Source organism: Pelodiscus sinensis, chromosome 11 (genome assembly GCF_049634645.1).
Source record: "Pelodiscus sinensis isolate JC-2024 chromosome 11, ASM4963464v1, whole genome shotgun sequence".
Taxonomy (NCBI): domain Eukaryota; kingdom Metazoa; phylum Chordata; order Testudines; family Trionychidae; genus Pelodiscus; species Pelodiscus sinensis.
Window position 1 is genome coordinate 22,874,357 of NC_134721.1, and position 25,153 is coordinate 22,899,509.

The following is a 25,153-nucleotide window of genomic DNA, read 5'->3' on the forward strand; positions in this document are numbered from 1 at the left end:
GTGAGAAGGGACCGTGAAGAGGGACGGGAAGGGTGGGGAATGAGAAGGGAGCGAAGTGAAGGCAATCGAGTACCTGGGTGTTACTAGCTTGAGGACCCACTGATCGGTGGTGATGGAGGCCCATCATCATTGGAATGGTCTTAGATGGTGATGAAACAACCTAGCCTCTTTGCATTGGTGACTAATGAGCGGAATGGTTTGCAGGCCCTCGACTAGTGCATCAAACTTGCTGCCAGTTATTCTGCTGGTTAGATGTCCTATTGTTCTGAGGGCATAATTTCTGTGGGCGCTGTTTAGTACGATGCTGGTCAAACGATCTAAGCTGAGGTGCAGGTAAGGGATGGGCCCGTGCCTCTGGAAAGGAATATCATGTTTGTGTCTGTTTGGTGGTGTGTACATGCCCAGTGTTCTTAATGTAGTTCTTGAGTCCTTGCTGGAGTGTAGGACTTTATCAGTTTTCTCTATGAATAGCTTTTGTCTATCAAAGGGGTGGTCTTCCACCTTCAACTGTAATTCTTTGGTTGCTCCTGAGGACTGCAGCCATGAGGCGCTGCGCAGTAGATCATGCGGCTGTGTCGGCAATGTCAAGCGTGATCTGCTGAGCGGTACAGGAAGCGGCGTACCCTTCCTGTACCGCAGATTTTAGAATCTGGCATTTGCTGTCCAAGAGGTGCTCTATAAGTATAGTTATCGAAGTTATGATTTGCCAGGAGAGTCGCATACTGGGTCATGCTCAAGGTCAGAGTAGCCAGTGAATAAACTTTCCTGCCAAAAAAGTTTACTGTCCTTGTCATTGGTACTGTTCTTATATTGTGGGGCCCTGGCCCTCTGTTGCGCCACATCAACCACAAGGGAATTAAGTTGTGGATGTGTGAATATAAAATCCATACTTTCAGCAGGAATGAAGTATTTCTTATTGGCCCTCTTGTTGGTCACAGGGACAGAAGCAGGTGTTTGCCAAATGTCATCCACCACTTCTAAAATAGCCTCATGAAATGGCAAAGCGACCTTGGGATTTCTGAGAGGGCTGCACATTTTTTAAAAGATGGTGCTGCTTTTCCTGTATTTCCGTGAACTGGACCTCCTGACTGTCAAAAACCTGTTTGAAAAGGTCCTGAAATTGTCAGCGGTCATTGATCAGTGATGAGTCTCCTGGAAATACCCTTGTCGGGAGAAGACTAACATGGATCTGTTGGAGAAACTCCCTGCAGATGTTCTTGGTCGGAGAGTTGACTCTCCTCAGGCTCAGAATGTTGGAGTCTCTGGGATGCGCTTTGGGTAGGAGTGGGGGAGTCTCGTGTTGGCAGGGGTGGGTGAATTAGACCAGCTATGCTTGGGCTCCAATCAGTAGCAGCAAGGTGACCAACGGCAGGAATGATGACGTGAGAAGGGTTCCCAGTTCACTTGAGGAAGGCCCCCAGCAGAGCCTTTCCGAATGGGGTTGTTGGGGGCAGCTTTGCTCTGAGGCAAACCCAGAGAGCCCAGAGCCCATAGTGGCTGCTCTGGAGAGCCGGGGAAGTGGCTGACATGCAAGACCTGCCCAGCTTGCAGTGGGCCTGGGAGAGCGCGCCTGAGTCAGGGGCCTGGCCCTGGGTTACTGGCACATGCCAGAGCAGCTCGCTTGGGGGAGGAGACCTGCAGCATAGTCCCCAAACGTTGTGGCCAGACTTGAGCTCCATAGAGGAAATCCACGCAGCAAGCACATGGGCCAGGCAGGCTGGAGGTGGGGCCCAGAAGCAAGCGGATGCTGCTCCAGGTGATGTGCAGGAATGGAGTCACTGCTCCCCCGCCACCCCGCATTTCACAGATGCTGGTCAGCAGGGAAGCCTGCTGGCAGCACTGGTAGTGTGATGAGAGGCTGGCGGGGGGCCACCATCAGGGCAGTGCTTGAGCTGGTGTGGGGGGGGGAGGGTAAGTGAGGGGGCTGAGGGTGGTGTGCAGAGGAGCTGAAGCCTGTAGGGCTGCAGAAGAGGCTGGTTAGTGGGAAAGCCTGCTGGTGGCACTGGAAGCTTGGGAAAAGGCCTTTGGGGGTGGGGAGCATGTCCTGGGCTTGGAGTTGGGGGCGTGGCAATACAGAGCGAAGTGATAACATCATTCTGTCATCCCACAGGAAAAATTATATATATAGATAGATATATACAGAGAGAGAGAGAGAGAGAGAGAGAGAAGGAGGAGGAGGATGATGATGATGATGATGATGATGATGACTGCTTCTCATTTGCAATGTGCTTAGGTGAAAGTGAGCACAGGTGTTCGCATGGCACTGTTGTAGCCAGTATTACAAGGTATTTACATGCCACATATGCTCAACATTTGTATACTTCTTCATGCTTCAGCCACCATTCTATAGGACATTCTTCCATGTTGATGATGCTTGTTAAAAAAAGAATGATTAAATTTGTGACTGAACTCCTTAGGGGATAATTGTATTTCTCTTTTTGTTTTACCCGCATTCTGCCATATATTTCATGTCATAGCAGTCTCTGATTATGACCCAGCACATGCTGTTTTAAGAATACTTTCACTTCAGATTTGACAAAACACAAAGAAGATACCAATGTAAAATTTCTAAAGATAGTTACAGCACTCAAACCAAGGTTTAAAATTCTAAAGTATTTTCCAAAATCTGAGAGAGATAGGTATAATGCATGCTTAAGACAGCAATACTTCAATGCAGAAACCCAAACCACCAAAAAAGAAAGTCAACCTTTGGTAGGTAGCATCTGACTCAGATGATGAAAATAAACATGCATTGGTCCATCCTGCTTTGGATCATTATCAAGGAGAATCTGATTGAAGCATGAAGGGACATGTGAACTTTTAGCACAACTAGCATGTGATTATCTTGCGATGCTAGCTACAATAGTGCCATGAGAACACTTTTAGGTGACATTAAAAATAAGAAGTGGGCAGCATTATATACTGCAAATGTAAACAAACTTACTTGTCTGAGCAAGTAGCTGAACAAGAAGTAATACTGAATGGATTTTGATGCTCTAAAGTTTTATGTTGTTTAACATGCAGTTATTTTCCCCACCTAATTACACATTACTAAGTACAACTTTCATGATAAAGAGATTGCATTATAGTACTTGTATTAGAGGAATATAAAATTACTACTTTGGGTTTTTTATAGTACAAGTATTTGTAATAAAAATAAATATAAAACGAGCACTGTACACCTTGTATTCTGTGTTGTCACTGAAATCAATATATTTAAAAATGTAGAAAATATCAAGAATATTTAAATAAATGGTATTCTATTATTGTTAACAGCACAATTAATCATGGTTTTTTTTAATTGCTTGACAGCTCTATTTTACTCAAATCAGCTGTGGAGAGTCAACACAGCTGTGAAGTGGATTATATAATATTTTATGAACAATCAGTAGAATTATTACTCATGTTTCAAGTAGGGCCAAATTCTGCCTGCACAATCTTTATTACGATCAATGAGAACAAGCAGTTTAATTTATTTTTCTTATTTCTTCCAAGGATCTGAAGCATTCAGAGACAATAAGGACCAAGTTCTATCAACTCTCAGATATATACTAGCACAGCAGTTCTCAAACTTTTTGGGCTCTGGAGCCCTTTACATGTGTAAAAATTAATGCGGAGCCCCAGCAGTCCACTGATTTTATGTGTTGTACCTATCGATGTTTCCAGTTTGTCAACCTCGCGGAGCCCCTGGAGATGTCTCACGGAGTCCTGGGGCTCTGCGGAGCACAATTTGAGAAACACTGTACTAGCATGTTGGTCTTGAGGCAAAGGCATTAACACTTGTTTTGTTCTTCCTGTGTTACTTCCTGTAGCTGTTTTCATTCTTCCCCTTATTTTATCCTTAACTTTCCACCCCACTGTCCAGTATTTACATTAGATTCTCACTTCTAGGTGCGAAAGGGACATATTCTATCAAAATTAATTAAGCCCCCTACTGCCTTTATCACTTTCTAGTCATTAAAACTCCCGCTGCCTGTCTCTGATTGGAGTATTAGTCAAGGGCAGTCTACTGAATAAGTATTTAGGACAACTACTAGTAACCTCAATTATCAATTAAAACTGTGACAAACTCCTTAAACCAGTTCTGACTAGGAGGAAAATTACCTGGGTCACTGTTTTTTAAAAAGTTTAATCCATCTCCTTTTATTTTGAATCCAATGTTTACAGTTAAACCCTCCCCCCCCCCCCCACTATATATATACATTGTAATTACAAGATACCAACAATAAATGTAGCATCAGAGGCTTTTTTTTAATCCTGATCATTCATTGTTATTAAAGATTATATTTCTCTGTTCTCCAGAATAGGATTGTTAACCTTGGCATCCTGACCACATTCTGGCTATGGTTCTACTGACCTAAATTCCCTTCATGGTTTCAGCTGAATACATTCTTCTTCTTCATTTCCTGCCCCAAATTCCCACAGAATGTTGTTATATTGTTCTGCTTTTCAATAAGATGGTTGATGAAATTATGTTGGTATATTAGCAAGCGTATAAAATTATTTGCATCTTTCATGCTCAAAGATGCCAATGGAAATAACATTGTTATAATTATCTTGTAGGGGACCAGAAGATGTGTTGTCAGTTGAAAGGGTCCATTCCTTACAATCCTCCACATAATCACAAAATCAGAAGCCTGGTCTCCAGTATACTTCAAAATGCCTGTATGCTAGTTGTTCAACTCACCCAGTCGGCAAAGATAAAAATCTCTAAAGAATTAATCCAAACTGATCATTGGGCATTAAGGTTGGATAAGCCCATAAATCATTTGGCTAATATTTTAGCTGAAATTTTGCAACTCACTGAACACATTGTTGGAAGCAATGCTTTCCTGGCAAGAGTTAAGATGCCATCACAATAGGCCTCAGAGCTGAAAGGGGAGGCAAGGATTTAATGTGATAGGGAAAGAAAACACAAACAACAGCTCTATTCTATACTGTGATAACAAACCAGGCCTATAGTTTCTGCCTTCAGTGTGGTCTCTTCCATGTTTTGCTCACTGGAGATTTAAAGTAGATGATGGAATTGCCAGTCTCCATCTCCAGAGTATTGCATGACCTCAGATTATCATTGTCTGCTATTTAGTCATCTCCAAATGTAAAATAAAATGAAAAGCAGCTGAAAACATCACTTTATTAATTAAAATTATATAAGAAACAAAATTCAAGAAGACTCTTATTAACTGAAATCCAAAAGTGATCTGGCAATGCTGCCTGTTTTTCTCCTTCAAATGATGAAAAAAGTATGCTAGTGAACCGAGTCACTAATCATGAAAAAATGAAATTCTGAAGGTAAAAGCAAATAAGCCAAATTTTTAGATTGCCTCAAATCACCCTCAGGTTTTGTAAGACATTAATTTAAATAAATTATATTTAAAAATGCTCACACAAGTATTTGCACCTGGTCAGGCTGGTTTATGCAAATACCTCTATGTTTGCTGCTCCCTGTCACCCACATTGCTCCAGCTCTCTTTTCCTGTTTGCTTGCCTATGGCATGTTGACTATACAGTGCCCTCATCAATGCCTCTAGGCACTACTGCAATGCAAGTAATGAATAATGGCAATAAAACTGCACATTCAAAGTTGCATACACCAATCAGATAGTAGGGTGTTGCTTGGCAGGTGGAATTTTGCAGCTAAGGTTATGTCTATACTATGGACCTATGGAGGTGTGATTCCCAGCTCATGCAGATATACCATGCTAGCTCTGTTCAAGTTAGTGCAATAAAAATAGCAGTGTTGTTAGGATAGCACAGAGAGCAGTGACACAGATAGCCTCCCCAAGTACATACACACCTATACTCTCATGATCTCCCTTGCTGCTGCCTGTACTATCGCAGCTATGCTGCTATTTTCAGTGCATTAGCTTGCACAATGCTAGAGCAAATACATCCACACAGGCTGAGAATCATGTCACAAGCTGTAACTGTAGATGTAACCTCAATGTCTCCCTCTACGGAGTATTTCTTGTTACCTATCTCATGGGAATGTTAGGGATTGATGGTAATTGTAAGTACAGTGTTTCAAATATGAAGAAAGGCTGTTTTTATCGTTAATGGATAGGGATCTGAGAAATCTGGGTTTTATAAGCAGCTTTACCACAGACTTTGTGTGTGACCTTAGTCTAGTTACTTTGCCTCTTTGGGACTCACTGTTGTCCTCGGGACAGTAGGCAGTAATAATACTGATCCACCTATACAATATTAATTAATATTAACATTTGTAAAACACTTTAAACATTTTCCAGAACACAAACACTCTCTTCATGTAACACTACTTCATCTAACACCAAAACATCCTACTCATCTGTTGTAATTAAGTGAAAATAAACAAAAAACCAAATACTACAGTATGAGAAAAGTAGGCAATTAAGACAGGCTAGAAAACAGTAAATGCTTAACAAAACAGATGTCGTACTTAGCTGTGTAGACCCATATATCCCAAGAAGTCAGGAGGAAATAAATTGTTCCACTGGTTCGATTATAGGCAAAGCTGAGAACTGACTGGAGCGGAGAGGGATAGGGAGGCGGCAGCACAGTACATAACTTTGTCCCATTATGCAGAGAGAAAATTCTTAAACTTAGGAAAGACAAACAGAGAAGAAAGTAATAAAGGAAAAAGGTTAATACAGAGGTGTTGTTTAATCAAGACATAGGGAAGACACTTCAGTTCATCCTCCCACAGTAATTTTAGTATGCCATGGAAACATCCCCTTTTAAATGGAGGGGCCTGTTGTTTTAAAGTGAAAAGTACCACAATTTTCCCATTCACTTTGTGTTGAAAGCTTTTGTAAGCTAGTGCACATCAATGGAGTTAAAAGTTGTGATGCTATTTTTTCCAGTAATGCCCATGTTTACAATGTTGGCCTGTATGCTGTTCTGCTCAGTTTCCACAATCTGAAGATCTCATAAGACATTGATACTTTTCTTCCTGAATGTGCAACTTTCATTAAGAATGAGTCACAGTTATTTATTTTGACTAACATAACCTAAATCTCAGAAATATGGACAATTTGTAACCTATATTGAGTCAAGCAAGCAGATACTTTCTCTATTTGATTAGTTACTTTACAATTTTAACAGGCGACAGCTAAAACCCTTTGATATGGTTGAATATGGTGTTTATTAACAGACACACTTTACCATTTTTCTATTGCAAGTTTATTGCTAGTGGTGGAGACGCAATACAACCAAGAACCCAGCTTTAAACAATCTCCAAATTCCATTAGCACACATAGTCAGACATACCTGTTGTCAGATCCCATAGCTACCACCCTACTGGATTTGCCATTGGCACCACAGAGAGACAGAGCCTTAATCTGACTGCTGACACGAGTCCAGAATTTGGTAAAATGGTTCAAGTCATACACATGAAGATTATGGGCAGAAGAACAGTATATCAATTTATCTTCAGTCAGGCCCATCCAAACAATTCCTTCAGTGAACAATGATAAACTAAATGAAAGATAAAATCACCATAAGCCAAATAAAATCATGAATTAAAATAAATCAGCAGGGAGTTTACATTAATTACATTTGAGTGCAGGTTGAACTAGATGGGACATTTTTTCAGTGATGACCATGTTCAGCCAAAAAATAATTCTTCTTGTCCTGTCTTCTATTTCTGACTGTCACTAGTTATAGTGACTGTCACCCCTGACTACTTTGATCACCTTGGTGAATCTGGTTTGCAGACCACAAAGACATGGATCTACCATGTACTTACATCCTAAGTATATTCTGTGTGAATTCCTGCAGGTTATATAAATATGTTGCTGGAAATTATAATATTCAAGAGGCCATGATTTCCATTTCAAGTTCTTATGATAACCTTTTAGAAGTTACTAAAAATGATGTATTTTATTGAATCTCTTATTACAGGCTGTAAGTCAATGACATGGAGGTCTCTTTAAAAGTCAGTTATATGATATGGTGCCTTGCAACTACAGGGCCAACACTTCAAAGCCAATTCAGAGCTGTGTAAATTATTTATGCCTCGGGAAATGTCACACAAACATTTATATATCTATTCATAACTGTAAAACAAAATGGAAGCCCATGAACTGTACATCTTATTTTTTCTTTATAAATTAAACACTTCTTGCACATCTTAGCTCTTATATAAATACTCACAGAATTACAGTAGAACTCACTACTAAAGGTGAACTGACCCTTTAATGAAGAAGACCTTGAGCTGCAAATCTTATGCTTGTGTTTAACTTTACTCACAAAATGACTTTTAAAAAAAAATTCCACCAATTTTATTTAAAAAAATTCAATGGCATTTCAATGCTTGAAATCTAGACAAAATATTTTGGTTTGGGTTTCACCCAAATTGCCATTGAACTGAAAAAAATCATTATTTGCACAGCTTTTAACAGAAGCTGTGTTGAAGAGATCATCACCATCTAATGAGCTGAGAATAGATGAGATACATAACTTTCTATTTAGCAGGGTTTCTTGCCTTACACTCAAAGCAAGTGGGGTTATCTCCAAAATATACATAAGATGCCTAACTCCCACCAAAATCAAATTCATTGAAGTTAAATGCTAAAATACCTTCGAGGATCTGGGCCCAGATGTTAAGAGATAGGTACCTTCTGCAACATTTTGAGTCCCCTCAACTCCTCACAATTTCAGCCCCCAAAGAGTTAGAAAATAGAGCTAAACTGTGGAAATATTCTTAAGACATACAATCTATAAAGATACTTACCTTGCTCCTTAAAGATTCACTATTTACCTTTTGAAATACATCCAACATACCATAAATGCTGCAAATTCTAATGGTAGAAATGCATATTAACTTGCTTATATTTCATTATTTGTTAGCAGTGAGGCTCACATAAATGGTATGACTGTTCTACATACCTGTAAAACAGCTCCATTGTATCCAGGGACCAGAGTTTCACTGTCCCATCCAAAGATCCAGAGATAAATAAAGACAAAGTGTTTGGGTGAAGGAAGACATGTGTGACAGACTTGGTATGGCCATGAAACACATGCAGCAAACAGCCCTGGTCATTCCAAGATTTTACTGGTTACATTTTAAAACAAAAAACAATAACCATCAATGAGAACTAAACTATGAAGAAGCAAAAATAAACTATATTTCTTTGTCTCTAGTTATTTTACTGAGGACAGCACTAAAAACAAGATTATTCTTTTAAAAACCCACAAACACTAAAAACACTCTGTGCTTCGGATCTAATACTCTAAGGCTACGTCTACACTGGCCCCTTTTCCGGAAGGGGCATGTAAATTTCATGAGTCGTCGTAGGGAAATCCGCGGGGGATTTAAATATCCCCCGCGGCATTTAAATAAAAATGTCCGCCGCTTTTTTCCGGCTTTTAAAAAAGCTGGAAAAGAGCGTCTAGACTGGCCCCGATCCTCCGGAAAAAGCGCCCTTTTCCGGAGGCTCTTATTCCTTATTCAAAGTAGGAATAAGAGCCTCCGGAAAAGGGCGCTTTTTCCGGAGGATCGGGGCCAGTCTAGACGCTCTTTTCCGGCTTTTTTAAAAGCCGGAAAAAAGCGGCGGACATTTTTATTTAAATGCCGCGGGGGATATTTAAATCCCCCGCGGATTTCCCTACGACGACTCATGAAATTTACATGCCCCTTCCGGAAAAGGGGCCAGTGTAGACGTAGCCTAAGAGCTAATGATATACTGTACTGTGAAAAAATGCAATAGACGATGAGGGGAGTCAGTTCATGGGAGTCATGAGTACCCTGAGTTCTGTGTTTTGAAAACTAGTGCTTTTCATCATGACCATCTCTGATTTTTCTAATAATTATTGTGAGAAAATCAAAAGAGAGTGGTTGGGCATTTTCTCATGCGTTAGTCAGTATATTGAAAAGGAAGCTAGATGCTTCTTTACTTGGAAAAGACTATAAAATCTGGATAGCTATATTCTCCATTAGCCATTCAGAGTGTGCCTGCTTATCCCCTTGAAGGCTACATATTTACAAAAGAATGATTCTTGATAGATAATAGTCCAATCAAAACCTATGCCATACTGACTTAGTGAGATAATGAATAAAATATAATGTTGCTTGGAGGAATTGTTCAAAATTTAGGTTGAAAGGCTGCACAACAGGGCCCAATTCCTCAAAGGACACGAGAAATCCTTCTATAACATGAAACTGAACACATTTTGCATCTTTTAGGATGTGCTCAGCACCTTGTCATTATCACAGAAAATAATTCATGAATTCACTGGCAGATAATGGGAAGATATTTTGGAGATGTCAATATTAATAAATAATGGTTAAGAGTTATTCATCTGCGGAACTATTTTGAAAAGCTCCAGTATATTTGCATTAATAAAGAAGTCACACTTTGTATGTTAAGATTTATGTTTGTGTTTCAAATGTTAATAGTTAACATTTCTATTTATGAAAACTCAGAGAAACACAAAAGATGATGATGGGGAAGACTTAGACCCATTAATTTCTAGGTATCCTTTTTTACTACAAAAAATAGATCGTGTGACACAACATGTGACCTGGACTTTGTATTTCTGAGGAAGGCAGTCAACAGACTCCCTGCCAATATGGCCTACAGAAATTGTCCTTAATGACTTCAAATGAGAGAGCAAGTAAGTTTAGAATTAAAATTCTGTTCATACACTGAAACACTACTGATTTGCATTGATGTCTCATTAAAACATATGGTAAAGTAAAAAGAAACAAAGAAGTGTGATCATAAGCTCAGATGCTTTGCGATAGTGGTCCATCTTACTTTCCGAGTCTCTGGAGGATGTAAGCAAAGCATTAGAATATGATGAATAGACGCAGGAGAGAATGGTACTTTGGTGGGCGTTGGTTAGCTGAAACAGTATATTCCCTTTGGTATCATAGCAGAAGAGGTGGCAATTAGAAAAGCAATAGAGTCTTTGCATACTGATATCCAACTCCAAATTTGTACACCACATTTCCCTCAGGTGTGGGAATTCTGCACTATATTAAAAAAAACATGATTAAAACCACAGCAACACTTCTGCACACATTTAAATAAAATGACAGTCTCATCTGGTTTGTGAAGCTCTTTGCATACTACAAGATTACACAGTTCATTTGATCAAAGCTGCTGGATATATTTTATATTTCTAAAAAGCATGTTTTCCTAGAAGCAGTAATGAGTACATTTCAGTTGATTATAGTGTTCAAACAATTGTCTAATCATAACACAGTATGCTGGGAATATGTAATGGTGTGTTTTAGAGGTTTTAATGACACTTGTTTGGGATGGCCATCTAATTCACTCATGGATTTACTATTGGTAAGTAAATTTGATCATTCCAAATAAAAGCCAATACAATTTTACAGCATATCATCCCAGATTAAATATGTTGACATAAAAACTATTTTAGGAGTTTTTAAAAAGGTCACAAAGATTATTTTTGTATTAGGAGTAACAGTTATTTCGAGAGAGAGGTTTTCTCTCGAAATAACACTGCTACACAGGGTGTTTTATTTTGCAATAATACGATTTCAAAATGGTGCCCGGACGTGATTATGCTAATTAAGCATGGGATATTTAAATCCCGCGCTTCATTAGCAATTTCGGTACACTACATTTGCATCCCTATCTTGAGATAAGGAGCAAGTGTAAATGTACCCTTACTTATTATAAATCCAAGTCTACTGGATTCAGAAAGAGCCATGAAACCTTCCTAAATACCTTCTTTCTACATAAAAATTATACAAATTGAAAGTTCAGTACCTCAATTTCCCATGATTAGAAGATAGTCTTTGATCCCATTGAGAACCTGGGAGTATCTATTTTGTAAAGATATAATGCTACAGTTTCTAATTCTCAATGCCATATGTCAATGAATTGTAAAAATAGATGTTTATATATCTATATATATAAGCTGTTTATATGTATTGAACATTTATTTGTCCTGAACCTCAGACCAATATAATTTTTGGAAGCACTTAGAGGGCTGTGTGAGAATTTAACTCTTGGGAGTAGAAAGGGGATTTCCTTCCTCACTCCTTCCACGCCCCCCACTTCTGGTTGAAGTTACTCAAGATTTCAGAATTTTGGAATAAATACAGGGGAGATGGATTAGTTGGCAGAGTGCAGGTGAGGCATTCGAAGATGATAAACTCACTTAGTACAAGGTTCTGAATAGAAATCACAGGGCAGCAATTTCCAAATACACAGAATACGTGTTTGTGAATAGACACATAATGTAAAATCAGGAGCTACTGGTGCTGTGGCCATGGGGGGGGGGGGGGGGGGGGGCGTTTGCACTGGTCATGTGACCCTGTCAACCTGGGGAAGGGCGGAGATAATCCCCCGCCCCAAGCCATACTTCTCCCCACCTCTCCTCTGCCCTCTCCCAGCTTCTGGACCCTGATTTTTCTCTAGCTGAAGTGGCCCAGGAGAATAATGGGGTGGTGGAAGTGGAGCGATGCAGCCCCAGCTTGCTCTGCTCCTCTGGCCACATTGCTCTACTTTCCGCTGGTGAGTAAAAGGGTGGTCCCAAATCCCTCCCCTGAGTGACATGGCCAGAAGAGCAGAGTGAGTGAGTGGGGAAAGGGATGACCCCTGCTGAGGAACCGAGCCTCTCTACTACTCCATCCACTGGCTGCTCCCTCCCACACATGGCATTTGGAGGCATGTGACCCTGTGCCCCTGCACAATGCCCCTGTGTACAATCATTCATAATAAAAGCATTCTCAACAAAGATATACAGTAGTTTTCCCTGGAGCTAATGAAAACAGTGATATTAAAAACATCCAAGTATCACTTTTCACAGCAGACCTATAAGATAGCTTGGAAGCTGTGAAAAGTTATTTTTGTGTGTTTCTCAACATCACTTTTCACAATCTCCCATCCACCTAGTAAGTTTGTTGTGAAAAATTATATTAACAAATATATAAATATCACTTTTCACAGCATTATTTTTATTACTGAATCAGCAAAAAACCCCAAATACACAAAACCTACATAAATTAGTTACAACAATTGGATCTGTATGTGTGCATATTTATTTTTTTCTATGTTAATTTAAGAATTTTAGGAAAAAGAGTTAGTATGGTTACCAGTGAGAGTTGGTGGCTATGTTCTGAGGTCAAAAAAACCCCAAACAAACAACCCACTACTGGTTGTGAGAACAAGGGATGTAAGTGAGTAGTCAACTACTCATTCCCCCCGCTGCCTCCCTTCTCCCCCCCCCCACCTTTGTATGAAAGGCAGCAAGGAGGGGGGAACAGGAGCCGGTGCTGGAGGGAGCCAACGTAAAAGCTGGTTACCCTCAGCACCATCTCCATGGTGCCACCTGCCTCCTCCCCCAGTTGGGGATAGAGGAGGCTGCTGCAAAGCAGCCTCTACTCATGCTGCCCTGAGGCTCGCTGCAGGCCACCACAAACAGGGGCTGATGGACCCGGTTTGTCCAGGACCAATGCCCCTCTGCATTTTAAACGTAGTAAGAGTCGATACAAATTGTATTAACAACATGATTATCCACATAACTGCTCTTTAACATCCTTAGTGAGAACCTGTGCACATATTCACTTGATAAACTCAAATAATTACAATTTGTTTACCTGGGGAAAAGTTTGTAATTGGACATGTGAACTGCACCAGAGTAATCTGTATTTTCTGTTTCTTTAAACTTCCAAATCTAAAAGAAAAAAGGAATACAAAGATAATTTTGCAAGCTTGATTTGGTACTTGAGTCTAGAACTAGAAATCTGAATGACAAGTGTAAAAACTTTCAACAAGCCATTATGTTCACCCATTACTTCCATACTTACCCAGCTGAATGCTTCAGAACACATAAACCTAAAGTAAGAGCAGCTTTCATGAGAAAACATTTATCAAACTTTTAATTTGTTTTGACAGAAAAAAACTAAATGATGATCATGACACAATTTCATCACCTAAAAATGCTTCTCAACTGATGATCTTTGTTCATCATGACAACTCAGCTATAAGTGAAACTAAATAAAGCAGCCAATCCACAATATTTTCTCATTTTCTTTTCAAAGTAAATACAGTGCTGAAAGGTTCTGCATTGACAGTTCTGTCTATATATATATATATATATATATAGGCCCTTGGTCTCTCTGCTGAGACTACCACCAAGTTATGATAGTGTTTTTGGGATCTGAATATCTGATTACTAAAAAAAACTAATCAGCACAACAAAGCAGCCATCAGATGGTAACATCCTTCAGTCACTACTGATCATGCTGGGCTCAATCAGTGAATTAAATGTGAAAGTTCCCTTGATTTGTCCACCAAGGCATACAGTCTCACTTTGCCCTACACTAAAGTCATACTTGTGCTTTCAAAATGTTACATAAGTCAACTCAAACCCCATCTGCGATATTCCCTTACCTTTACTCCTTTGATTCCTCCAGTAATGAGTTCATCACTCACAGGATTGAATACCATAAATGTCATGAAATGTGACTCCACATTCTCTACTGAGCAAATCTCTTCATAATCCTTATTAGACACCTTATGAAAAGAAAAGTGATGATCACAAATCACGCCAAAAAGGCTGTGGGTGATTAAGTCCCAGATCGCGCAAAGCACTGAAGTATGGAAGTCATCTCCTTTGAGACTAACAGCCTTTGAGAGCAAACATATAATTTCCCAAAATATATTGTACATTTTTTTTCAGAAACTTTGTCCTCATTAACAGAGTATTTATTTGAATTTTTTAAATGAAATTATAAACAGAGAAATACAAATCATCCCCAAGGGTGAATTCACAACTTGCAGGGAAAAATTATCAATCCTATTTGTAAACTTTACAGTAGCAAACAATTAGAGATATATGATTAACAGAGACAGGAACTTAGGGGTAAGTTAAGCTGTATTTCTACCAATATATGGCTCATCCATTCATTTTCAGCTACTATGATGACATGAATCCTAAAATACCTAAAATAGATTAGATACATTGATTAATCTAAGCTAAATACATTAATCACACAAAGTGATAAAAAACAAATTTCTCTTGCCATAGTTCTTGTACTGCTTTCCATACTAAGAGTGGATGCAAAAATCAGCCATTCTTTCTTCAAGGGATTGTTGTTTTCTTGCAATGTTTACTACGTCATACTAAACATCAATGGAATTAATTAGTAACTATGGTGAAAGAAACAAAATTATGGTGTCTAAATTAGCTGTTACCACTCAAGAGAGAGATCTTAGAATCATTGTGGATAGTTCTCAGAAAACATTACTCAGTGTGCAGTGGCAGTCTAAAAAAGCAAACAGAGTATTGGGAATCATTAAGACAGAGAATATTGTATTGCCTCTGTATAAATCCATGGTACAACCATATCCTGAATATTGTGTGCAAATGCGTTTGTTTAATCTAAAAAAAGATATATTGGCATTGGTAAAATTTAGAAAAGGGCAACAAAATTATTAGGGGTGTGTAACAGCTGCTATATGAGGAGAGATTAATACGCCTGGAATTTTTCAGTTTGGAAAAGAGATACTAAGGGGGAATATGATTAAAGTCTATAAAATCATGGCTGGTGTAGAAAAAGTGAATAAAGAAGAGTTATTTACTCCTTCCCATAACTCAAGAACTAGAAGTCACCAAATGAAATTAATAGGTAGCGGGTTTAAAATAAACAAAAACAAACAACAAAAGTACTTCTTCACACAACATATAGTCAACCTATGGAACTCCTTGCCACAGGATGTAGTAATGGTCAAGACTATAACAGGGTTAAAAAAAGAGCTATATAAATTCATGGAGGATAGGTCCATCCTTTTGCCAGGATGGGCAGGGATGGTGTCCCTAGCCTCTATCAGAAGCTAGGAATAGGTAACAGAGGATAGATCACTTGATATCTACCTGTACTGGTTCCATGAGGGCAGGGGACTGGACTTGATGACCTCTCAAGGACCCTTCCAATTCTAATGTTCTATGATTACCTTCTGGAACACCTGGCATTAGCCACTATTAGGAGACAGAATACTGAGCTAGATGACCTTGAGTCTGATCCAGCATAGCAGTTCTTATGGCACAATGATAACGCTGGGCTTTGCTGCCCAGATGAACTGAGTTTACACCTTGAACATTGTCTCCTGATTTTAAATAGCAGATGTACAAGTATTACAGAACAGGAATAAACAGCTTGAGAGATGGAAACGATGGGAGTAGAATGGGTTTGTATACTTCCAAAAGCAACTTCTATTTGACTACTGAACAGCAAGAGGAGAGTATCCTTAAAAGTCTGTAATTACTATGCACTATCTCTTTGCTGCCTAAATCCTGGTTAGGATTTGAGACTTTCTCCTACATATAAGAATTAGTTTATACTTCTAACAAAGCTTACATATAAATTCAAAATCAAAACAACTGAAAAAAATAAACTGAGCAGATAGTAGGTGGTTTTACCGTAAGTGAATAGTCTCTTCTCAACACAAAGTAAACATTGAATTTTTCACAGTATGTGATGCATCTCACTATGTTGAACTGATACTTGTGAAAATCCATTTCCCTTTTAACTAAAAATAAAAACAAAACACAAAATAAAAGCACAAACTAAACAATTTATAATAAATTACTTACATTCTTTTTCAGCATAGCTTACCTTATGAAGTTTTAATGCATGTGAAAAATTGCCTACTTAGATATATATAATATCCTATTACTCTTAGCAAATTTACTCAAAATATCTTTTTTTGTACGGAAAAATAGATGGCACAATAAAATATGAGAGCAGGTATTATATATATTGTCTTTAAAGGATTAAAGAAGCATTTTCACATTAATACAAATGGAAAAAGTTTATAGCAAAAAAAAAAAAAAAAAAAAAAAAAGAATTCCATCAGCCTCTCCTTACATTCAAAGCATCTCCTACAGTTTTTCAGACAATGGACAACACTTTCAAAAAACCACCTATCTACCTTCTCCCCAACTGACTGGATCTGTTGTCTAAGATACCACTAAAAAAAAGCAACAAATGGTCTGGCAGCACTTTATAGACTAACAAAACATGTAGATGGTAACTAGTGTAGAATAAACTCCAGCCCGCCGCTCGGCAACCCTCGGCCACCACCAGAGAGAGGGGCCCAGGCCGAGTGACATCACGGGTGGGAGGGAGGAGAGGGCTCCCCTGCTCTGGAGGTGCCTGTGCAGTGGAACGGCCTGGTAGAGGCGAGTGGGGCAGCTGCCGCTCGGAGCGCTGCCCCTCCCCTCGCACCTCCGCTGCCAGCCTTAGTGAGTGACTGTCCCCTCTGCTTCCCCTGGGAAGCTGCTTCTCCCAGTACTGCCAAGATTACCTTAAAACCTTCTCCTAGATGAAAGGTTACCCCATGCAAAGTTTGGTTGCGGTAACTCTGATAGTGCCCAAGTTATCAGGGCACAAACATACAAATATTCTCCTTTATATATTAGATATAATTTTTGTTAAGATTTTTAAATTGTAATTTTTTTAGTGCTAATGGAAGGCAATAAATTAAAAAAAAAACCATGGAAACAGAAGTCTTCTTTCTACAAAATAGGTGCAATATGAACAATATAGCAATGGAAGATTTTGACACACTGCCCCACTAATGTATCTCAGCAACAAAGGGACAACATCTGCCAGCAAAAGAAGAATTCAGTGTCTGTGGCCAATTCAATCAGTGGTACTCTTGGGATAACTATCAAAAGAGCTAATTGAAGGAACTGAACTGAATCTCCCAATTCAATTCAATTCACATGGATCAATGAAGAGCCATCAGATGGTAACAATATCAAGCCATTTGCTATCAGCCTGGGATGAATAGTTTATAAGTAAAATATTCTGTTATCATATTTCTAATTTCCTGATCCCATCCAGACAGTCATGATATTCTGAAGTGTAAACAAAACCAAGAGTAGCTGAAGCCCACTCATTTACACTGCTTGCAGGTAATAAATGTACAACAGGATGCTGCAGCCCGAGGGCTTTTTCATGGAGACACATGAATGTAAATCAAAATGAGTTGAAAAGGAAGATGATCATGCCAGGAAAGTTATGTGCTAACTGAAAAACAAAAGTTTGCACATTTGCTTTAATCTTTTATGGAGTTCAAGATTGACAGACCTCTTGAACCTGACAGATAAAGATCTCTCTCACCTACAGTCTTGGAAGCAAGTAAATCCAAGCTGAACAAACCTCTGCCATCTACAAGGATCAGTCTTCTAGTCCTGCTGTTGTAGGTCACTAAACAGAATTGCGAAGAGGTCAGTTTCACTGCTTGACTGTGGCTAAATGTTCTAGCAATGTTGGAATAAAGCACTAGTTTACAACCTTTTTAATCACAAGATCACTTTTTGAATTTTAAGTGCAATGTAAGATCTACCTCAAACCCAAATACCCTGGCCCCACCTCCTTCATGCCCCTTCTCCAAGGCCCTGACCCTGCTCACTTGATCTTCCCTCCCTTTCACCAGGCATAGGCAGAGGGTTGAGCTAAGGGATTTTCAGTGTGAGGGGGCTCTGAGCTGAGCCTGAACAGAAGAGGGTTCAGGGTACAGGCTCTGTAAGGGAGTTTGGGTCCAGAGGGCTCGGGCCTCAGGCAGGGGCTTGGGATGCAGGAGGGAGTTCATGACTGGGGCAGGGTTTGGGAGCTGGCTCCAGCTGGACACTGCTTACTTCAGGTGGCTCCGTGGTGGTGGTGCAGTGGGGCTAAGGCAGGCTCACCCCTGTCCTGGCCCTGTACCACTCTCAAAAGAAGTCAGAAAACTCCCCTTACCCCCTGCCCCCCCCCCCGACCCGTTCTGTGGAGATAGAATACAGGATGGGAGGGAGCACCTTTACATCAACATCCTCCTCTCCCTTCCCTGCTCTGTTCCACAAGGAATGAGGGGACAGTTCCAAGGCAGAGAGCAGGAGCTGTGCAGCAGTGGGTGAAAGGGTAGCTGAAGTGCCAGCACTTGATAGCCTCTTGGCCAAACCAGTCAGCATTACTTCTCAGAGGCTCCAAGATCTACCAGTAGATCTTGATCTACTGGTTGGTGACCATTGTAGTAAATCATACCCCTATTGTGTTACTGAACTAACATGTGTCCTCTAACAAAATTTATGAACAACTGCAGCATTTCTGGTACAACAGAAGAGCAAATTTAACTTTATGATGTTCATAACTACTGGACTAATGCTTTAAAATGTTTCACTGAATTTGGCATTGCTTTAAACTAGCAATTAATGCTTAGATGACTCCTGGTAGCACTCTGGAGGTATCCTGTGTCCCAGCCAAAATTTTAATTGCTAAATGGGGTGCCCCCACATATCCCCTTCCTGACCCATTGGATGGCATTCCCTGAACACCCTTCCCCTGAAGGCACCAGTTGCCTATGAACTAAAGGTAAGCAGCCAAAAAGTATTCTAAATACATGATATTTTTGTCATTATTACTATACATAATGCTTATAAAGAGAAGTGCTCTTATCACATATAAACCCAGGCCTCAAACTAATCACCAGTGGGTGGGTGGCTGGTTTCTATCTTCAACAGGTGCTGTATAGAGTTTTAATTTAAACTTAGCTTATATTTATGGGTCCATTTTCAAGAGTTTATTCCAACTGCTAGCATTGTTATGTTTATAGGGAGATGCATAGCTGAACACTAGCAAAACACTATTAATGTGTTTTGGAGAAAAATTCTCCCTTTTCCATACTTCTGTGGCCTCTCCCTCTCTCCTGTGGAAGTATGGGAAAGGGAGAATTTTCACCTGTATTAACAAAATGCTTTGCAGGTATTTAGCCATGCAATTCCCTATAAACAAACCAAATGCTTCAGCATGTTTTTCCATCATGATATTGTCAGACTTTGCTTTTCTTTTTATTTATATATTCCTCTAGCTCCTTTTATTTGACTAAACTTTGCTGCCTCTTACCTCCTACTATATTTAAGCGTTGCTGAGTAAAGCTTTTAACCAAGTAGAGGCCAAAGGTAAGAAACCAAACAGCCTTTGCAGTTTCTTCTTTTCCTGCAATTCTGCAATAGGGAGAATGATCTGTTATTTCAGTATTTACAATTGTACAGGATCAAAGGGTAACTGAAAAGATAGCAATAAAAATGTGGCAGTCAGTAATAAAATATATTTTAACCAAGGATTGTAGTAGATTCTCCATCACAGAAAAATTTTAAAACCAAGATTGGATTTTTTTCTAAAAGATATGCTCTAGTTCAAATAATAACTAATTTAGGGACGTTCTACAGCATGTGTTGTGCAGGATATCACATTACAGGGTCATAGTGATCCCTTCTGGCCTTATATCTACAAATGTCTATTCTCATTTCCCTTTCGGTGGAGATGTTCTGTGACTTTTAGTTCTAGCCATACAAAGCTCTCTGTTTCCCTGTCTTAGAATCAACATCCTTTTAACAGATCAGGATCAGACTGGATTTTATAGTTCATAATTCATTTATCTTGCCCCACGCACAGTGTGGAGCGTTTGAAGCATCCCAGGCTGGTGGAGATACCAAATATTAAACTGAAGACTCCACTCTAGTTCTAGTAAAGTGCTCTAGGCCCAATTTTAAGAACATTTAGTACCCAAAGCTCCCTCAGAAGAGAATGGATGTTCAAGTGTTCTAAAAAGGTCTTATATTTCATCAGGGAACCATCCCATCCCATCCCATCCCATATATAATACATACGTACACTTTCACGGTCTCTTTTAATTTGTGGTCATCTTCTGATATATTTATATCATCTAGAAAAGATAATCTTGACAACAACAACAACAACATAGAATTAGGTTATAACAATGGGTAATTTAAATAATACTTTTGAATTTATTGACACCCAAAGTCTGGCAGGGAACTCCAGAAGCAAATTGTCCCCTGGTAAATGGAGCCTTCTCCTTAGATTTTTGTCATTAATTTTTTCAGCTCTATTAATGGTTAATGATTCCTATAAGAAGCCCACATTCATATCTTGGAAGTCTTCTAACACTTCTGACCAACAAGGGTAGAATGGAAGTAGAAGGATCTGAAGCTATAGGTAAGCAGCCAAAAGGGACATTGCAGAGAAATAATTTTCCTTACTTTCAGAAGCTCAATAACTTCTCATCCACTGCTTCCCTGCAGAATCCAAGACTAGAAAAAGGAGCCAAACTGAGGTTGCATGAAGACCGCAAACTACAGTGTTATGATTCAGCCAGTTTGCATATCTAAGAGTTTACTATTTTTTAATTCTGTGTTTAAAATGTCATCATTATCAAGATAAAATATGTTCATTCACTGTTACACAGTTAGTTGTTTTATATAGATCTCAGAAATATATTAGGTTCATTGTTAAATTATACTTGTTCAAGGTGAGTTCATAGCAATCTGAAAGGACAATAGGAATGTGTTACCATGTACTTAATATGCAAGTTGAGTCTAATATTCAAATTCACCTTTTTCTGCAACTCTCTGCAGCATCTTCAGGAGGCTTTTTAGTAAAAGTGCTATTGATTGATGTGTCTAGTTCCATCTGGGAAAGTTGTTAGCCAGTGAACGTGAAACTAATCATTGGGAAGTTTTGGTTTGATTCCTGGTAATTTTCTCTGTCATTAACCCACAAAAGGATGATCTGAAATTTAAAAGTAAAAATGTTGGCTTACATAGAGTTTGTGATAAAGCAGAATTTTCTGCCAAAATAAATTGTTTTGGGTACCCAACCTGAGTCCACATTTCAGAAGTTATATTTATAGCAGTAGCAAGTATACAGAAATGAGAGGTTCTTAGCACCTTTGAAAAAATCAAGACCCAACTATCATAAATCAATGGCTTATTTAAAAAGTGAGGGCGCAAGTAACTTGTCCAATGTCACCCGAGAAGTCTATGCCAGAGCTAAACACAAAAACCAAGATGTCCTGTACCTTAAATAAACCATACTACTTTTCCCCACTGCTCATCCTGAGATCTGGCCACATGAGCCAATCTCTGCCCAGGTGGAACCTGTTGACCAATGTTCTCTGTAATCTTTTCCATCCATGTGTGGATTTTTTTCCAACTGGGTGCAGAATAATTTTATATGCACCTGGGCATATGTGAAAGCGCACCACAAGTAGAACAAACACCTAATCTCTCCTGCATGGCTGCAGAAGCACACAACTTACAGGAAATATTGCTCTTGCCCTCTCTGTATTAGGGTTCACACACTAGGATTGGCTAAGAAAGATTGGGACTTTAGTCATCCCTGTTTCAGATTCTTTCACTCTTTTAAGTTCTCTTTGTCATCTTAAAAGAAAAATCCAGGAAAAAGGTACTGTAATTTCTTTAGAGTGTTTAAACAGGACCTCACATAATGCTAATTTAGATTACTTTCAGGCTATCACCAAGCAATTGTTTTCAATTACATAGGTCTCTTAACACTTACACAACATTTTATATTTTAGGAGTGTTGTGCAAACATTGAGTAATTGGCTCAACACCCTTATGATTTAGGAAAGTATTATTAACCCCAGAGAGGTGAAGTTACTTCCCTAAAGTTACCAGCCAGTCATTAGCAGACTCAGGCACACAGAAATCCCAGGCTTATTTCCCTGGACCATTTTACTCCTCTACTAAAGGAAAGGGGAGAAAATTCCAGATCCCCAGATCAGCAGGGATCTGGAATTCAAAGAAGCTGCCACATTATCCAAGTCACTCCTAAATTGCTTCATCTTTCTCTTTCCAGATGGGAGGAGGATAATCAAGTCATTTAAATTAAAGTTTAACAGACTGATAAAATATACTAGAGCAATGGTGGGCTGTAATGAGAAGCCTGGACATGGCGGTGGAAAAGTGGGAGGGAAACAGTGATTCGAGGATGTGTTTGAAGAAGAGGTAGAAGATTGCATGGATTAGGAAAGATGGGAGGAAGGTCTGTCCTTGCAGGGGGAATCTGCTAAAGTGGATAGGAAACAGGAAGGATCTGGAAGTGTGGGGGGAGAAGGAGAGAAGGGAAGCTGGAGGATATTACTTGGGAAGATTGAGTGTAAGTATTAGGGATGCTGAACAGGCAGGGAGATGCTTGCTCTGGAGAGAGATGAGGGCAAGTAGATGAAATACTGGAAGGCAGGGAGCTTTTGGTCTGACTGAAGGGAGTAATAAGCTCTGGGAGACTAGGGTCAGACAGATGGAAAGTAGGAGGGACAATAGGCTCTAGGGGGGCAGAGGCAGACAGATGGGAAGTGGCAGGGACAATGGGCTCCAGAGGGGGCAGGGACAGACAGGTGGAGTGAGGGGGGCAATAGCCGCCAAAGGGGCTGGGAACAGATTAGGTGGGAAGGGCAATAGGCTCCGGAGGAGGTGGGGGCAGATGGAGGCAACAGGGGCAGTAGACTCCAGAAAGAGCAAGGATAGGTAAGTAGCAGAAGTGGCAATAGGCTCTGGAAGGGATTGGGGTAGGCAGGTTCCAGAGGGGGCAGGGGGTGGGTAAGTAGGTAGAAGGCAGGAGGGGCAATAGGCTCAAAGGAGTTGGGGGCAGGTGGGTAGGAAGGAGGGGCAATAGGCTCAAAGGGGGCAGGGTAGGTAGGTGGGTAGAAAGCAGAAGGGGCAATAGGCTCAAAGGGGGCAGGGTAGGTAGGTGGGTAGAAAGCAGAAGGGGCAATAGGCTCAAAGGGGGCAGGGTAGGTAGGTGGTAGAAGGTGGGAGGGGCAATAGGATCAGGAGGGGGCAAGGGCAGGTAGAAGGTGGGAGGGGCAATAGGCTGGGTGGGGTGAGGATTTCTTACGAGGGAGGGGGCGCTATTTGCAGCCCGGGAGCAGGTCCGGGAGACGCGCTGTAGGTAAGTGGGGGATTTAGGTGGGGGCTGTTCCTGCCCCTGGAGGGAGCCGGCAGTTGCGCCGTGTCCCTGGCCCGCAGGCGCTGCAGCACTGTGCGAGGGGCCCCCCTCTGTCCCTGCTTCACACGGGGCCTCCCTGTAGCAGCCTGGCCCAGGAGCCCACACCGTTACCTGGCAACGAGCCCACACTGGCCTGCGGCGCTGAACGCGCCTTCCTGTTCAGGGCAGGGGAACAAAGGGGAGATGTGTCCCCACCGATCTGCGAGATCCCACTTCCTCCTGCAGCCCCACAGCCAAACCTCGCCAACCACAGATCCCCCGCCCCTCCCCCATCCTCTCCCACCAGAACCCCCAAACCTCCCACCCCCTCCAGCACAGATAGCAGCACAGAGCCTCCAGTCTCCTCTAGCATAGATACCAACATCTATCGCCCAGACCTCCTCTAGCACAGATCCCCCCCAATTATTACACCCCCTACAGCCCAGCTGCCCCCAAATCTCCCTTCATCTCCTCTAGCATAGATAGCAACATCTATCCCCCCCAAAAATTATTCCAGGACCCTTCAGCCCAGATGCTCCCAAATTTCCCCTCACCTGCTCTAGCAGATGCCCCCAACCCTTCCCCATCACAATCCCTGAACATCATGAGATACCTGGCACACCAGGTTTATGTAAAGGAGCTGCTGTGAATTTAAGAGTCTTATTTCACAAGGCAACAAAACAGATTATTAGGCTGTTTCTACAGCAGTGAGGACTCTTCAGACAAATCAGTTTCTGGATATTCATTGCAAACTGGTGGTTTTTAATCTGTGGTCTGCAACCCCCCTGGGGTAGGAGTCTATGAACTACATCTAAGAGGTCTGCATAGCCCCATAGAACAGACTGGCTACGTCTAAACTGGCATGATTTTCCGGAAATGCTTTTAATGGAAAAGTTTTCTGTTAAAAGCATTCTCGGAACAGAGCGTCTAGATTGGCATGGACCCTTTTCCGCAAAAGCACTTTTTGCGGAAAAGCGTTCGTGCCAATCTAGATGCGCTTTTGCGCAAAAAAGCCCCGATCGCCCTGTTTGCGATCGGGGCTTTTTTGCGCAAAACAAATCTCAGCTGTCTACACTGGCCCTTTTGTGCAAAAGTTTTGCGCAAAAGGGATTTTTGCCCGAACGGGAACAGCATAGTATTTCTGCAAAAAGCACTGATTTCTTACAGTAGGAAGTCAGTGCTTTTGCGGAAATTCAAGCGGCCAGTGTAAACAGCTGGCAAGTTTTTCCGGAAAAGTGGAACACAGTCACTGTGTAAGATTTCCAAGAGGGCCTGTATCACTCATTTTTAGGGGTCTGCAACTGGAAAGTTGAAAACCATTGCTGTAAACCCTTTCTATCCAACCCACTGCTAATCCTTTCCCCATGAGAATCCAATGGCAACCTGCCACTTTAAGAA

The 25,153-nt window shown here is 40.6% G+C and overlaps 1 protein-coding gene across 2 annotated transcripts in view; it reads right to left on the reverse strand.

Moving 5' to 3' along the window:
- C11H3orf22 (chromosome 11 C3orf22 homolog) overlaps nt 1–24,025 on the reverse strand; it is a 95,488-nt gene extending 71,463 nt beyond the window's left edge. The window contains exons 1-12 of one of the 2 annotated variants that reach the window (XM_075938780.1): nt 23,888–24,025; nt 21,363–21,538; nt 20,624–20,689; nt 19,853–19,953; nt 18,092–18,178; nt 16,384–16,493; nt 14,355–14,477; nt 13,559–13,635; nt 10,740–10,957; nt 8,869–9,034; nt 7,249–7,455; nt 6,419–6,580 (exon numbers count right to left, since the gene is read on the reverse strand). In XM_075938780.1, the coding sequence (XP_075794895.1) occupies nt 6,419–6,580; nt 7,249–7,455; nt 8,869–9,034; nt 10,740–10,957; nt 13,559–13,635; nt 14,355–14,477; nt 16,384–16,493; nt 18,092–18,178; nt 19,853–19,953; nt 20,624–20,689; nt 21,363–21,439 (1,394 nt within the window). In that variant the 5' untranslated portion in view covers nt 21,440–21,538; nt 23,888–24,025. Of the gene's footprint in view, nt 1–6,418; nt 6,581–7,248; nt 7,456–8,868; nt 9,035–10,739; nt 10,958–13,558; nt 13,636–14,354; nt 14,478–16,383; nt 16,494–18,091; nt 18,179–19,852; nt 19,954–20,623; nt 20,690–21,362; nt 21,539–23,665; nt 23,835–23,887 lie in introns of those variants that run through there. The other variant, XM_025183140.2, reaches the window with a different exon arrangement.
- Between the last annotated feature and the right edge of the window lie 1,128 nt (nt 24,026–25,153).